Source organism: Hippocampus bargibanti, linkage group LG07 (assembly GCF_051943395.1).
Source record: "Hippocampus bargibanti isolate YZ-2025 linkage group LG07, ASM5194339v1, whole genome shotgun sequence".
Lineage (NCBI taxonomy): Eukaryota > Metazoa > Chordata > Actinopteri > Syngnathiformes > Syngnathidae > Hippocampus > Hippocampus bargibanti.
The window spans coordinates 5046140-5061344 of record NC_142740.1 but is presented as its reverse complement, the minus strand read 5'-3'; the positions used below and the strand labels follow the sequence as shown (position 1 = coordinate 5061344).

The window sequence follows — 15205 nt, the reverse complement described above, 5'->3', positions numbered from 1 at the left end:
GAATGTTTATTTGGTCCTAAAACTCAATATTCTGTGGTTCCTTGAATATGAGTGACAATGACAAAAACCCTGACATTGAAGTGGACACATTTTTGCACGTCTGGCAATGAATTAATTAATTGTACGTGCTAATTTTTGACGGTGAATCATTTCAAGACTTCGGTGCCAAGGTGATGAAGTTCTGCATCTATGATGAAAATACGATGAATGGACATTATTAATTGACCAGTATAAATCTTTGTCTTCGTGATGAAGTGCTGCCTGGGTGAGTGAAAATACAATGAATATTTAAAAAAAAATAGGGGGTATTTTTTAGTCCAATGCTATATCCGATATTTGACAGAAAAATCTGAGCCATCCAATTAAATAAATTAAAAAAATATGAGTAAAATCTATATATTTTTTCAGAATCCCTTAACACACAGGTGTCAAAGTCAAGTCCCGGGGGCCAAATCTGGCCCACCACATAATTTTTTTCGGCCTTGAAAGCAAATCAAACTTCCATGATGCCTGCTAAAATCCGAACCAAAATTTCTATTTGTGGTATGTAAACCACAACAACAGTCATTATTGTTTTACTTCAAATTTAAAAACTAGTTATTCATTAATTTGTTGCGCGCTCAAGACCCTTGCCTTAACACTTAAAATCATGACATAAATTATTGTTAAAATATACTCTTTACCAATACTTTCATTCGTGTTTAGCTTTAAGAATGTAGAAAAAAATTGTCCGGAATTGACCAATTTGTGGCTATTTATTTTGGCGGCGGGCTATTTGTTTTATGTTATGCTTAAATTCTCTTAAAATGCTCATCGGCGCTTTACAGTGAGCACTCACTTCCAGTGTGGCACGAGAACCACAAATTGTCACGCCCCAATTATAATCAAAATCTCATTTTCTCGCTCAAATCCAGTCCGACGTAAAGAAGACGGCGCACGTACAATTGTCAATCTTGACGATGACTTCACTTTCGCAAGCCACTGGCCTTTCCTTCCCATCATACGACCTGCTCTTCATCCCCAAAAATCCCTCCTCTGGGTCGCCGTCCTGCAAAATGGCTTCCACCTCGTGAAAAAACTTCATGTACTTCCCCGGGCTTCCGCTACGTCCGGCGCGGGCCGCGTGGTTGTTCTTGGCCATTTTATACTCGTATTTGAGGTTCTTGTATTTTGTGCGGCACTGTTTCCAGTTGCGCACCACGCCGAAGGTGCGCTGCATCTGGTTGGAGATCTCTTGGAAGATGTACTTGTTGTGTAACGTGCTCTTGAGGCTTTCGCGGATGAGCCGGTTGGCCCAGACCCAAAGGAGCGCTCGGACTTCATCGTCGCTCCAGTGGCGGCCGTCCTCCACCCCGAGTGGGCCCTGGTGAACTTGGACGCCTGTTTTAGAACATAGGGAAGAACATGACCCCCAAATCATGGCCCTTTGCAATCGATCAGAAGATAAATACACACTGTGTGCATAATTATTAGGCAACTTCCTTTCCTTTGTCAAAATGGAGCAGAAGAGACTCTTAAAAAGTCTAAAATTGTGAGATATCTTGCAGGTGGATGCCCCTTTTTTTTAGGTTCGAAAAACAGCCCGGCAGCGATAATCGAACCGCGAAGTAGCGAGGAATTACTGTACTGTCAAAGTAAACATAAAACCCAAAAAATACACAGCCCCTTCGCCCTTATTTTCATTAAATTTTAGCTGTGATTATGGTACGGACACTCTGGGAGCAAAAATAAACATTTACTAAAATATGTGTAAAAATGTTCGTATGTACCATTGTTCGTAACATGAACGTTCGTAAGTAGGGGAGCGTCTGTACAAACAAGGGAAATTTTGCTCAATGAAAACCAATGACATAAAGTACAAAGAATGAAAACACGACACGTTGCTGCTCAGTTTGTTTTTGTTATATCAGTCATCCTAGTTTTTTATGCTTCCCTACTTACAAATATTCGAGTTATGAACAACGGTACATACGAACATTTTTGTAGTAACATACGTAGTATTCTCTCCAGTTGTACATATACATACATTTATAGAGCATATATTTTAGTGAATGTTTATTTTTCAGTACAAACCAATTCAGGTTACTTTTCCAAGCCTTAAACATTCTTATATAAACCTTAAACATACACAAAATATAGCACTGAATCAACTTACGAACGAATTCACCTTACGAACGACCGTTCGGAACGTATCTCGTTTGTAAGTTTGGGAGCGTCTGTATTAAATGTCCAATGAAAAAATGAATCGACATCTATTGTACTCAGCGATTCATCATTTTAGAACCTCTGTATGACGTTCTTATTTTGTCTCTTGTCGAATCTCATACGACTGACTCGCAGCAGTGTATGCTCAGTTTGGTCTATAGCCAGGCATCACTAGTCGAACAAGCAAATACGATTTGCTCATATCATTACATCCCCTAATATATTTTAGTCACTGATCAAAACCATTTTTTAATACTGTATATATTTTTTCCTTTATTTTGGATGCGTGAGAATCAGCATGACCAAAACATGTTCAATGGTGTTAGCTATTGATTGATTGATTTATTTATTTGCCTCTATTAGTCTTGCAGTGCAGAAATTTACATTTCACGCCCCCCCCTCCCCCCATTTATTTGTAGTCTAGCACAAGTGGTCTCGGACCCTGATGTAACAGCAAGCTAGAATGTGACTCCACGGACAAGCCCGTCGCATATACACTGACCGAGGGTGGCGCTGACTAGCTAGTCACTAGATAGTGAATAGCTAGTTGCTCGCGAGTGAATAGCTAGTTGCTCGCAAGTGAATAGCTAGTCGCTAGCGAGCAACTAGCTATTCACTCGTGAGCAACTAGCCAAATTTGCTACTCGATGTGATTTATTCCAGTAATTAGAGACACGGGGGGGCTTTGTAGGCATACAAATTATCCGTTGGCCTCATGGGTTTTGATTGACAGCTGACAGTTGAGTGCGGTGTGGACCCACCTACAGACATTGAGAGTGTCAACAATAGCTTCATCTTTCATGCTCTTGCTCTCTGATTTTATTAATTATTAGCATTACAGTAAAGTCTCGTTATATCGATATCGGTTATATCGATAGTACTGCTTATTACGATACTACTGCTTATTACGATACTATTTCTATGAACGCAAGGAGAAAATTTACATGCCGCAGGATCGGATATATCGATAGTCCGGTTATAACGATATTTTTTCCGACTCCCGAGAATATCGATATAACGAGACTTTACTGTATTTGAATCTAATCGACTTCACAAATTTTCATTTACAAAGACTTTCATATACTACGTATTGGTGACATTTTTTGTGCCCGCCTTCCCCAACCCCATTTAATATAACAGACCACTTAAGATCATTTTGGGGCGCAATAACTGATTAGCATGTTGGCTAACAACCATTCCAGATTCTCCCATAGCCCATTTGGGGAAACGAATTGCCCACCCCTCCCTGTCTAAAGTTTTACCTTGGTGTTCTGGGGTGGTGTATCCATCTATCTGATGTACCGCTATCTCTTCCATTGTCGGGTCTTTGTCGCTTTCAAGCCACGTTCGACGCTGAGCCTCCTCGACACCAGCTTCAATGTGACTCCGCTCTGAGCCTCGTACTAAGCCGTCACCGCTTCGTCCCTCCCCCACTTCACAACGTAGCCAGCTCACCACACACCCCCTTCCCGCCCCCTAACCGTCTCTTCTGTTGTCTGTTTCAAGATGATCTGAAAACGCTTTTCCTCCATCCCCCACTTTCAATCTGCTGCTCAGTTCCCAAGGCAACCAGGCGGTTAAAAACCCGAAAGCGACGCCCATCTCGCAGGAAAGCGGCCTCGCCACTGGCTTAAGCTATTTCCCGAGCGGAGGGGGGGGGCACGAGTGTAATCTGAGAAGCGGCTTGGTACATAGACTGCAACAGCTCCTCCTTATGACCCCTTTTTTTTCTTTCCCGCTCAACCAAACCTTGCCTGTCTGGTTTCAGACAGGCAAACCTGTCTGGTTTGCCTGCAGGCCTTACAAATATGACGCTGTTTGGATGCATGTTGAATCCTGCAAAGAGATGCGTAGCTTGATTATACGCATGGAAAACGTCGATGGTGGTATTATTTATTTTTTTTTAATTTTTTTTAAGTCTTGGTATCAAGATACTTTATGCAACTACAGACGCTCCCCACCTTGCGAACGAGATTCGTTCGTAAGGTGAATTTGTTCGTAAGTTGCTTCAGTGCTATATTTTGTATGGAATGTATGTTTAAGTCAGGAAAATGCAGTGGTAAAATAAATTAACAGCTATCGTAGTATGACGACATATATCCTTGGGTCTTCAGTAAACCATTTCTGAAGCTGCTGGCACGTAATTACTAAATTACGTGCCAGCAGCCATTGCTTTTTGTTATGCATCACGTCCTCCTGGATCGTCAACTGAGAAGAGGGATTTCCTCCCCGCCCACATACTCTACGCAGCCAATCGTAAACGAGCTTGTCGTATCGGGGCCGCAACTCGTTGGTAACACTTCAGCATAGCTGGCCGCGCGCTGATTGGTCAGTAGTGATGGGGATTACGACTCTTTATAGAGCCGATTCTTTTAACTTGGCTCACTAAAAAGAGCCGGCTCTTTCAGCTCCCGAATGGCAACTCATTTATTTATTTATTTTTGATTAAAATAATTTACTACCAAAACTAATGTATGATGATGTGTAAAGCCGGCTTCCATTTCGTGCACCTTGTTAGGGGCTACAAGAACCGACTCGTTCGCGAACGATACATCACTCATTCTGGCGCTCCGTGAGTTTCCCGAAAAACAGTTCGTATGCCAAGATTATCTTTTCGCGAATTTAAGGTTCGTAAGGCGAAAGTTCGTTAGCTAAAGCGTTCATCAGCTGAGTTATCACTGTATATTGAAAAGAATGGGGAAAAAATATTTTGGCTGTAATTCCACAGTTTAGCTACTAGATGTTGACACACTATTGTGTTTGGCACTAAATACAATAAAATACATATTGATTTACATAGCGCATTAAATATTTCGTAATATTTTCATTGACCCCGTGTGATTGCGTCTCCTTTAGGGGTCAGGAAAGCGCAGGAGTCGTTACCAGCGATGGCGCCAGTCCACCGACATACACAACCCTCAAGGTAAACACAAATCCTCCCACAGATTCAACATCAAAATCCCATTTAGCGATTCAATCACTGTTTTATGACAGCGAGCGTGTCATTTTCTTTTTATTCAGGGCATGGGCTTGGTTAGCACGGCTTTTCCCGCCGAAGCGCTCCTCAAGCTGCGTTATGGCAACCTGGGAATATGTCACACGCGCTATTCCACCACCGGCATGTCGGAGTTGCAGAACTGCCAACCTTTCGTGGTGGATACGCTGCACGGACAAATAGCGGTGGCGCATAACGGCGAGCTGGTTAACGCGCACGCACTACGGAAGAAGGTTGGAGTGGAAAAGGGGCTGCAGAATTTAATAAGGGGGAGGGGGGGTCACTGTACTGAGTGGTTTCTGTGCTCACGCAGGTGATGCGTCACGGCGTAGGACTCTCCACCAGTTCGGACAGCGAGCTCATCACCCAACTTCTGGCCTTCACTCCGCCCACGGAGGAACTGGATGCGCCCAATTGGGTTGCCAGGTTTACATCTGATAACGACGACGTGAAAAAACGAAATTGTGCCCCTCGGAATGAAATTGAAAGTCTTTTCATCACTTTGTAGGATCAAAAATCTGATGACGGAGACGCCGACGTCGTACTCGCTGTTGGTGATGTTTAAAGATGTCATTTACGCCGTGCGGGACCCGTACGGGAATAGACCGCTCTGCATTGGGCGCATCGTTCCCGTCTCCAAACTTCATAAGTCAGGTAGCCGCCGTCGACTTGAACCGAGAGCAAATACAGTTAAGAAAATAAATGAATAAATAAATAAATTAGACAAATTCTTTTAAAAAAAGGGGCAAACTATCAGTGTGGAATCACAAAAAGGAAAATTATTGCACTTTATTAAAAAGAAGACAAGCGAAAAGAACAAAGAAAAATACTACCGGCCATATTTTCCGGTTTATAAGGCATACCGCCAATGAATGGTGTATTTTCAAACTTGTTTTAATAGATAAGGAGCACCCCCAATGAATGGTGTATTTTCAAACCTTTTCCATGTATAAGGCACACGGAGTATAAGGTGCACACCCAATGAGTGGTGCATTTCTAAACGTTTTCCATATATAAGGCGCACCCCCAATGAATGGTGTATTTTCAAACTTTTTCCATATGTAAGCGCACAGGAGTATAAGGTGCACACCCAATGAGTGGTGCATTTCTAAACTTGTTTCCATATATAAGGCGCACCACCAATGAATGGTGTATTTTCAAACTTGTTTCCATATATAAGGCGCACCCCCAATGAATGGTGTCTTTTCAAACTTGTTTCCATATATAAGGCGCACCCCCAATGAATGGTGTATTTTCAAACTTCTTTCCATATATAAGGCGCACCCCCAATGAATGGTGTATTTTCAAACTTTTTCCATATGTAAGCGCACAGGAGTATAAGGTGCACACCCAATGAATGGTGCATTTCTAAACTTGTTTCCATATATAAGGCGCACCCCAAATGAATGGTGTATTTTCAAACTTGTTTCCATATATAAGGCGCACCCCCAGTGAATGGTGTATTTTCAAACCTATTTCATGTGTAAGGCGCACCGGAGTATAAGGTGCACGCCCAATGAATGGTGTATTTCCAAACCTTTTCCATATACAAGGCGCACCAGAGTATAAGACAAACCCCTAATGAATGGTGTATTTTCAAACTTTTTCCATATGTGAGGTGCACTGGAGTATAAGGCGCACCCCCAATGAATGATGTATTATTAAACCTTTTCCATAGATAAGGCGCACCCCCAATGAATGGTGTACTTTCAAACCTTTTCCATGTATAAGGCACACCGGACTATAAGGCGCACATTCAATGAATGAAAAACATTTTCCAAATGTAATATTTAAATATATACGTTTACGTTACCACATTTACGCTACGGTAGAGGCTGGAGTACCACACTACTTCTTATAAAAGTGGGGGGGATGACAGTCGTTGCGAGACCGGTTGTGGCTCAATATTACTTCACATATAAGGTGCATCTGCGTAGAAGGCGCAGGGTCAACTTATTAAGAAAATTACGTTTTTTGAGTGCGCCTTATACACCGGAAAATACGATCGTTTTTAGAGCTCGGGTGTCAACCTCAAGGCCCTGCGACTAGATGTGGCTCGTCACATCCTTTTACGACGCCTGCAAAAGCGAATCAAAAATGACAACTAGGCTGTCCAAAACTTGTTAGTTGATGCCATGACCCGGATTACCGAGGTCTCCCCAATGGGCTTTTCTAGTTCTCCATACGTTGCTTTTTTCATGACGCTCCTGCTTGGCTCTCAGGTGGCGGGGAGTCAGACACCGAGGGTTGGGTCGTGTCCTCGGAGTCCTGCAGCTTCCAATCCATCGGCGCCAAGTATGTTTTTCGTTGACACCGATTGAAACGTTGAACGTATTCCCTCTTCTGACCGACCACGTCTCTGTCTCTCTTGACCCTCAGGTACTACAGGGAAGTCCTCCCGGGAGAAATTGTCCAGATATCCCGACACGGTGTGAAATCTTTGAGTGTGGTGCAACGTCGCGAAGGGGACCTCCCCGCCTTCTGCATATTTGAATATGTTTACTTTGCCAGACCCGACTCGATTTTTGAAGGTTAGTGCATATGCTCTGCTGCTTTTTGGTCTTTTTCATTGACTGTGGCCACTTTTTGCCAATGGAAGCCCAATTAATAAACATTGTGTCCGATTTTTTTATTTTATTTTATTTAATTAATTGGATGGCTATCAGATTTTTTTCTGTCAAATATCAGAAATGGAATCCGACTAAAGAATACCCCCTAAAAATGTTTGAAATATTCATTGTATTTTCATTCACGGAGACAGCACTTCATCACAAAGATTTACACTGGTCAATTAATAACGTCTATTTGTCGTATTTTCATCATAGATGCAGAACTTCATCACCTCGGCACCAAAGTTTTGTAATGATTCAACGTACCTATCAAAAATTAGCACGTACGATTAACTCATTCACTGCCAGACGATGTGCAAAAATGCATCCACTCCAGTGCCAGGATTTTTGCATTGTCACTGGAATTCTAGGATCCACAGAATATTGAGTTTTAGGAATACATAAACATTCAGTGCATCGTAAGAAATCTTAGACTCTCTTCTTTCATCAGAAAAAAAAGTTCATTCTTAAATTATATGGGTCTGGAGTTACCTGAGCTTGAACTGGGGGGGTTTGTCCAAAATAAAATACAATACATATACAGGTAACATCCGACTTACGACCGAGTTCCGTTCCGACCTAACGGTCGTAAGTAAAAATGGTCGTAAGTCGAAATCCATCCAAAATGTTGAATAGAGACTCTGAGGCTAAATGACTCGCAAACTCCCCCTCTTAAAATGTTAAAAATAGGGTTTGGAGGTCGTGGTTGTAAGTACGGGTGGTCGTAAGTCGAGCCGGTCGTAAGTAAGATGTTATACGTATATTGATTTATATAGCCCTTTCACAACAGCTGACGCAGGAACAAAACTAGGGTCTGGAGGTCGTGGTTGTAAGTACGGGTGGTCGTAAGTCGAGCCGGTCGTAAGTAAGATGTTACACGTATATTGATTTATATAGCGCTTTCACAACAGCTGACGCAGGAACAAAACGCTAACATGGCAAAAAGGGAGATGCTGCCCCCTTGTGGAAGGGAAAAAACATTGCCAGAGGTCTGGCTAATGCTTTATCGGCACCCAAACTAATTCGGGATAGGCGCTCTACGTCATATTTTAAGTTGGACCAAATACAGTGATACGTCAGCTTACGAACGTATTTAGTTCTCAGAAAGTGTGTGTAAGGCGAAAAGTGTGTCTTCCAAACATTTATTTCCTATAAGACACCATTAATATGAAAATAATCCGTCCCCATAAAACATAATTTTCTACTAAATAAGCCTTCAAACTAGAGAAACTATCCCTCATTTTATGCATAATAAATGTGATATTGTACTATAATGAAATAAATAAACGGTACACTATAATTGAATCCAGTGAGCGGAGAATTTAGTGTAAAAGGATTTTAAAAAATGGGGGGTGTCGAAACATGCGCTAATAGCAAAATGTATCCTATGATTGGCAATCTGGCTATCTATTAGCTATTTATTCGCTATACAATAGCTAACTAGCTAGCTAGCCTTCTATCTATTTGAGTTACTTCTGGGTTGAGTGAACGCTGGCGCGTGTGGCTGCCGCTGCTCACCCACAGAAGAACTGATCCTGTGACTGTCAAGTGACCTTGAGAGTTTGGAGCCATACGTGACCCAAAATGTCCGTCAGTTGACGATAGGGATGGCATGTAATCAGCGACTGTTTCTGCAACAGGCCAGATGGTCTATACCGTGAGACAGCGTTGCGGCCGACAATTGGCCATCGAGGCGCCGACGGACGCAGACGTGGTCAGCACCGTACCGGAGTCGGCCACGCCCGCCGCTCTGGGTTACGCTCAGCAGGTACGCCAAAAACCAAATCTGCAACCAAAGCCCCTCCTCAAATTTAAACTCAGTTTTTACCGCCCCTGTCGTCAGTCTGGCCTCCCCTACATCGAAGTCTTGTGCAAGAATCGCTACGTGGGGAGAACTTTCATCCAGCCCAACACCCGCCTGAGGCAACTGGGCGTTGCCAAGAAGTTTGGCGCCCTGACGGACAACTTTGCGGGCAAGCGGGTCGTGTTGATTGACGACTCCATCGTCAGGGGCAATACCATCTCGCCCATCATTAAACTACTGAAGGAGGCGGGCGCCACAGAGGTTTGTTCGACTTTTCGTTCCTCATTACTACCCTTTGACCATTAAATTCTTCACTTTTGAGTGAGCCAATTTCGGACTTTATAATCTGCGGATTTATTGGGAATATTTTATTTATTTTTGCTCAAACCAAAAATCAGGAGTGTTAGACGATGGCAGAAAACTCGCCTCATTTTTGGCATATTGTGAGATTTTTATTATTATTTTTTTAAAGCAACTTCATGTCATTTATTACCACTCTCACCTTACGTTTACAGTAATCCCTCAGGTATCGCGTTGAATGCGGACAGGGACCACCCGCGATAGATGAAAAACAGCGATGTAGCAATCCCTACATGTATTAGTAAATTTACATGTGTATGGAGTACAAAAAAATATTGAGTGGAATACAGTCTAGGACATGCATAAAGAAGCAGAGTTAATGTTTTTAGTACAGTCAAGGATGAGAATTTTGCACCGATTGGCGGATTTCCGACTTTTTCAAAACCAAATGACCAGAAAAAACTAAATACAGTACATGTATGTATTCTCGCTTTTTCGCTGTTCATTTCCTGTTTCGGGTTACGTTGACGGAAAGCGCAATTTTGATTGGATGATACTGACGCCGGTTGGCGGAAAGCGCCATTTTGATTGGATGATCTTAACTTGGGTGCCGTTGATGTCGAAACAGGTAAACATCCCCTTTTGAATGAGCGGATGAGTAAAAAAAAAAACAACAATCAGCTTGATTCGCCTTTGTGGAGAGAACAGGTTCGAATTCGATCGATTATAATTTGCAATGAAACAATACCAACGATGAGACAGTCGAATGTCAGTGGCACTATAACAAGCCGCACGCTAATGTTAGCATCAATATACTACTGGCAACAGAAAGCAAGCGTGCAAGCTAATGAGCAGTGTGCAGGCCAGCTAGCAGTAACCTTGCGTAAGTAGCCGGAAAGTTGACTTTTATTCTGATCGTTTGGCTGGATTTTTAACAAGCATGAGAAACAGAAAAACATTCATATTAATGGTGAGTATTACAGTATCACAGTTATTTGAAATAAGACATTCTGACATTTGTTGAAAAAAATAACAGTGAATCTAATGAATGCTGTATGCGACTCTCTCTGACCCGCTGTTGGTTTAAAATAATGGACTGTCGTGACTTTCGCTACCATTTGCGACCTGTATTTTTTAGGTTTGAAAAAAATCCACAATGCATCCGTGATAATGGAACCACAAAATAGCAAGGAATTAGAATACTGTCAAAGTAAACATAAAACAAAAAATAGATGGCCCCTTCGCCCCCATTGTCGTTCAATTTTAGCTGTGATGACAGAACAGACACTCCTCTACTTACGAACATTTGAGTTACGAAAAACGGTACATACGAACATTGGTATGCTCTCCAGTTTTACACGTAAATATCTTTATAGGGCATATATTTTGTTAAATGTTTATTTTTCAGTCTAAATAATGGTTACCTATATAAATAATCCTTAAACATACTTATATAAACCTTAAACCTACTTATATAAGTCTTAAACATATATTCTATGTAAAATATAGCACTGAAGCAACTTACAAACAATTTCACCTTACGAACAAATTCAATTTAGGAACAAATTCACCTGATAAACGCCTGTTCGGAACGTAAATTGAGCCTCACCACTCTGGAACAGGTCCACATCAGAGTGGCTTCTCCTCCCATCAAGTTCCCCTGTTACATGGGCATCAACATCCCCACGAAAGAAGAACTCATCGCCAACAAGCCGGAGTTCCAGGACATCGCCGGATACATCGGTAAGCGCCGATCGGCCCCATTTAGCGTTTTACATCCATTGACGATTGCACGTTGATATGTTGCGTTCAAGGTGCCGACAGCGTGCAATATCTGACGGTGGAAGGTTTGGTGACGGCGGTCCAGAAAGGAGTCGCCTCCATGCAAGGCGACAAAATGATCGACTCCACTTGCAAGTCGGGCGGCGGCGTGGGCCACTGCACCGCATGTCTGACTGGAAAGTACCCGGTGGAATTGGAGTGGTGAACTGACTGGTGGTCGCGTTACATCGAACCGGTCAAAACGTTGCCTTTGTTACAGAAGCGGAGTGTCTCCACTGAACTCTCGTAGTTATTGAATCCGTTGAGTTATGTAAATATACAATTAGAACACTTGAGTTAGCCCAATTTTATATTGACCATATTTGTTACCTTAAAAAGATATATATACACATACGCATTAAACCCCCGACCAACGATTTATTAAAAATGAGTTTTTGTACTAAAGCGAGCGACTGCGCGCAGTGTCGCGGTGGTTTTGAATATGCGGCGTTTACATGGTTTTCTTACGTTTGAAAATAAACATTGACTGACGTCTGTGTAAGCTCTCAGTCGTACAGGAGTGGTCCATCGATGAAAAGGTTTCTTCAGCCATCATCTGTACTTCTTTGAAGGTGTCGGACGTTTTGCTTCTTATCCAAGAAACTTCGTCAGTAAACTAAAGTCTTACTGGTAGTTTCGGCCCTATATATATATATATATATATATATATATATATATATATATATATATATATATATATATATATATATATATATCCCTACTGTCCAGACGTGGCGGTGCCGGACTCTGCTCTGATTGGTCCCTGCTCTCAGGTTGACGGAATTCGCAGAGGAACTCCAAAAGTAGCCTTTTTAATTAATTTTTATTAGAAATAACATATCAACATATATACGCACATGATAACAAATGTATCAACACATACAATATTTTCATGTAAAATGCAAATTGAATGAAAACAGCTATTTACAGAAACCCCCAGCGGCGGCGGGTAACCACAACTTCTATTCTAATCTCACGGGTGACGGTCTTTTTTCTGTTCATGTGAGAGAGGAAGAGCAAAGGTTTAGCACAAAAAAAGCAAAAACTGCTTGTCGAAGGCTGAACTGGACATTTGGACTTGTATACTCAGCAAGTATTACTACCTCTTCACTTTTAAACACACAGCTCAGTAGCTTCGTCGTAACTTGTGACGTCACTCGCCTCTCCGGCATTTCCTGTTGCATAACAAAAAAAAAAGACCAATCATTGACGAAAACGAGAAAAACTGAACCCATCTGTCCTACCGCATCCTTGGTTTAAGGAGACTTACCAAGAAAGCACTCCTCCGCCAAACCACGGGCCCAAATAGAATCCCCCAATAGTGGGCGACCACTATAACCTGGATCCATGTTTTCGTTGAAGCCACCGCACTGGGAAACCTCGGCGTCGGGCATACGAAGGCGCCGTCTCGGCGTCACGTTTCCGTGCCGCTTAGACCCCGGAGAGTAGGGGCTCCAGCGTTTGGAATGGGACAACGCCTCCCGACCCAACTCCCGGTGGCGCTTCCTCAGCTCGAAGCGGTGCGGTGACAAAGCCAGTGCCATCAGTGTTTGGGATGAATGATAGCGCCACGCCTTGGTGCAGCCATGGCACATTCGGCCGAGGGGCCCGTTGGAGGTTTTTCTCTGGCACACGAACTTGTGGTAGAGCTTTTCGTAATCTTCATCCAGGTCTTTTTTGGTGTATGTGGGGTTTCCCATTGTAGAGGTCAAGGTGGAGTCAAAGGAGAAATGCCGGCCAAGGTTATTGCGACTCCGTGGAGGAGAGTCAAAGTGGGACTTGGGGTGAAGTGCCTGGGTCCTAAGTAGCTCTCGTAGTGGGGAAGCAGAGGGCCTGGAGTAACCGAGGTCATGAGTAGGGTTTGGGCTTCTGGAGAAGGCCTGATCAGATTTTTGAAGACCTTCCCTGTTCACCATCCCCACTTTTAAGGGACTGTGCCTGTCCGGAAAACCATTGATGTTTGGTCGTTCTTTAAAGTCTCTGCTTTGGAAAGCAACGCCAGCAGAAGATAAAAAGCTTTTGGAACTAGGATACAAGTCAGGAGTGGGACCAAACAACAGGAATGGATTGAGGACCTCCGAGGACAGCTGCTGCTGTTGTTGCTCATCGGGCGCAGATGTAAAGAGCCTTTTAGATCTTGGTGAAAGACTGAGAGACCGTGATGGACTGAGTACCCACGAAGAGGTTTGATCCTGTTTTTGGGAAGAAGCAAGGGCGAACCTCTTTGACCTCAGGGACAGGTCTGAGGAGGGACCAGAATGTCGCGAAGGAGTGAGAACCCCAGAGGATAGCAGCTCTCTGTTAGTGGCGTTAAAAAGCCTTTTAGCTCTCAGGGATTGGCCTGGAGAGCTATTTGAAGTCTTTGAAGGACTGAGAAACCACAAAGATGACTGCTCTCGACTAGCAGAGTTAAAAAGCCTTTTGGATCTCAGTGACTGGTCTGGGGAACAACTGTAAGACTGTGAAGGATGGAAAGACTTTGAAGGACTGTGGATCAACGAAGACAGCACCTCTCCTGTAGTGGCACTACGAGGCGTTTTGGACCATGGGCATTGGTCTGAGGTGGGACCAGAAGACCGCAAAGGACTGAAAACCCACGAGTCTGGTTGCTTTTCAGCAGCAGTAAAAACCCTTTTCAATCTCAGCGACTGGTCTGGGGAGGCACTACGAGAATGTAAAGGACTGGAAGACTCTGAAGGACTGAGGACCATCATAGACGGCTGCTCTATGGCAGCAGCATGACTAAGCGTTTTGGATCTTGGGGACTGGTCTGAGGTGGGTCCAGATGACCGTGAAGGGCTAAAGAGCCACATGGATGGCTGCTCTTTGGCAGCAGCGCAAGAGAGCTTCTCAGAATTTAAGAGAATGTCAAAAGACACTTCCGTGGAGGAATCAGAAGACCGCGAAGCACTTGGCATGCCTGTAGACTCTTGATCTATCGCATCAGGGAATAACAACCTCTTGGAGTCCAAAGACACTCGTGAAGAGGTACCAATAGACTGAGATGGACTGAGGAAGCCCAAGGAGGGCTGCTCTCGCTTCAACATTCTGGATCTTTGCAACATGTCCATGGATACCTTAGAGGAGTACCGAGAAAACGGGGAAGGACTGAGAACACACACAGATGGCGTCTCTCTGGTAGTGGAGACAGAAAGCTTTCTGGGGGTTAATGGTTGTTCTCCCACAGTTAAGGTCTCGTTTAGTTCCATCCGTTTAAGTTTGGGAGATTCTACGGAAGGGGGCAGGTCCATAGCCTCAACGCTCTGCTCCTTCCAAGGGGAGTATCGTTGGCTTGTAGAACCGGATCTTGGATTCTTTGTCTTTTTCTTCTGTACGGTTTGTCCGTCGCTTGTGACAATGGAGTTGACATGGCTGCCTCTGCCAGATTGTCGTCGCCACTTGCAGTACTTCCGGAGCACACCTTTGGCCCTCTTGGAACTATGCCAGCGTTGCTGCGCCCGTCCAATTCGA

General features: G+C 43.4%; 3 protein-coding genes across 3 annotated transcripts; 1 reads left to right on the top strand and 2 right to left on the bottom strand.

The window, feature by feature from the left end:
• Positions 1 to 904: 904 nt before the first annotated feature.
• Positions 905 to 3590, bottom strand: paics (phosphoribosylaminoimidazole carboxylase, phosphoribosylaminoimidazole succinocarboxamide synthetase). Its single transcript, XM_089000421.1, has 2 exons — positions 3468 to 3590; positions 905 to 1380 (listed from the first exon to the last, which is right to left on the bottom strand). The coding sequence occupies exons 1-2, from the start codon at positions 3520 to 3522 to the stop codon at positions 905 to 907; spliced, it is 531 nt and encodes a 176-aa protein (XP_088856547.1). The 5' UTR covers positions 3523 to 3590.
• Positions 3591 to 4685: 1095 nt separating this feature from the next.
• Positions 4686 to 12236, top strand: ppat (phosphoribosyl pyrophosphate amidotransferase). Its single transcript, XM_089000999.1, has 11 exons — positions 4686 to 4777; positions 5062 to 5128; positions 5227 to 5433; positions 5514 to 5626; positions 5709 to 5854; positions 7423 to 7495; positions 7580 to 7731; positions 9450 to 9577; positions 9653 to 9874; positions 11536 to 11656; positions 11728 to 12236. Exons 1-11 carry the CDS (start codon positions 4686 to 4688, stop codon positions 11898 to 11900), a joined length of 1494 nt encoding a protein of 497 aa, XP_088857125.1. The 3' UTR covers positions 11901 to 12236.
• Positions 12237 to 12837: 601 nt separating this feature from the next.
• Positions 12838 to 15186, bottom strand: LOC148895247 (uncharacterized). Its single transcript, XM_089001088.1, has 2 exons — positions 13005 to 15186; positions 12838 to 12909 (listed from the first exon to the last, which is right to left on the bottom strand). Exons 1-2 carry the CDS (start codon positions 14983 to 14985, stop codon positions 12848 to 12850), a joined length of 2043 nt encoding a protein of 680 aa, XP_088857214.1. The 5' UTR covers positions 14986 to 15186; the 3' UTR covers positions 12838 to 12847.
• Positions 15187 to 15205: the final 19 nt, after the last annotated feature.

Coding starts and splice junctions, on each gene's coding strand:
- ppat (XM_089000999.1), top strand. CDS start 4,686: ATGTGTAAAGCCGGCTTCCATTTCGTGCACCTTGTTAGGGGCTACAAG. Junction 5,627..5,708: donor GCGCCCAATTGGGTTGCCAG/GTTTACATCTGA, acceptor ATCACTTTGTAG/GATCAAAAATCTGATGACGG. Junction 5,855..7,422: donor CTCCAAACTTCATAAGTCAG/GTAGCCGCCGTC, acceptor CTTGGCTCTCAG/GTGGCGGGGAGTCAGACACC.
- paics (XM_089000421.1), bottom strand. CDS start 3,522: ATGGAAGAGATAGCGGTACATCAGATAGATGGATACACCACCCCAGAA. Junction 1,381..3,467: donor CACCACCCCAGAACACCAAG/GTAAAACTTTAG, acceptor GTTCTAAAACAG/GCGTCCAAGTTCACCAGGGC.
- LOC148895247 (XM_089001088.1), bottom strand. CDS start 14,985: ATGGACCTGCCCCCTTCCGTAGAATCTCCCAAACTTAAACGGATGGAA. Junction 12,910..13,004: donor GGCGGAGGAGTGCTTTCTTG/GTAAGTCTCCTT, acceptor GTTATGCAACAG/GAAATGCCGGAGAGGCGAGT.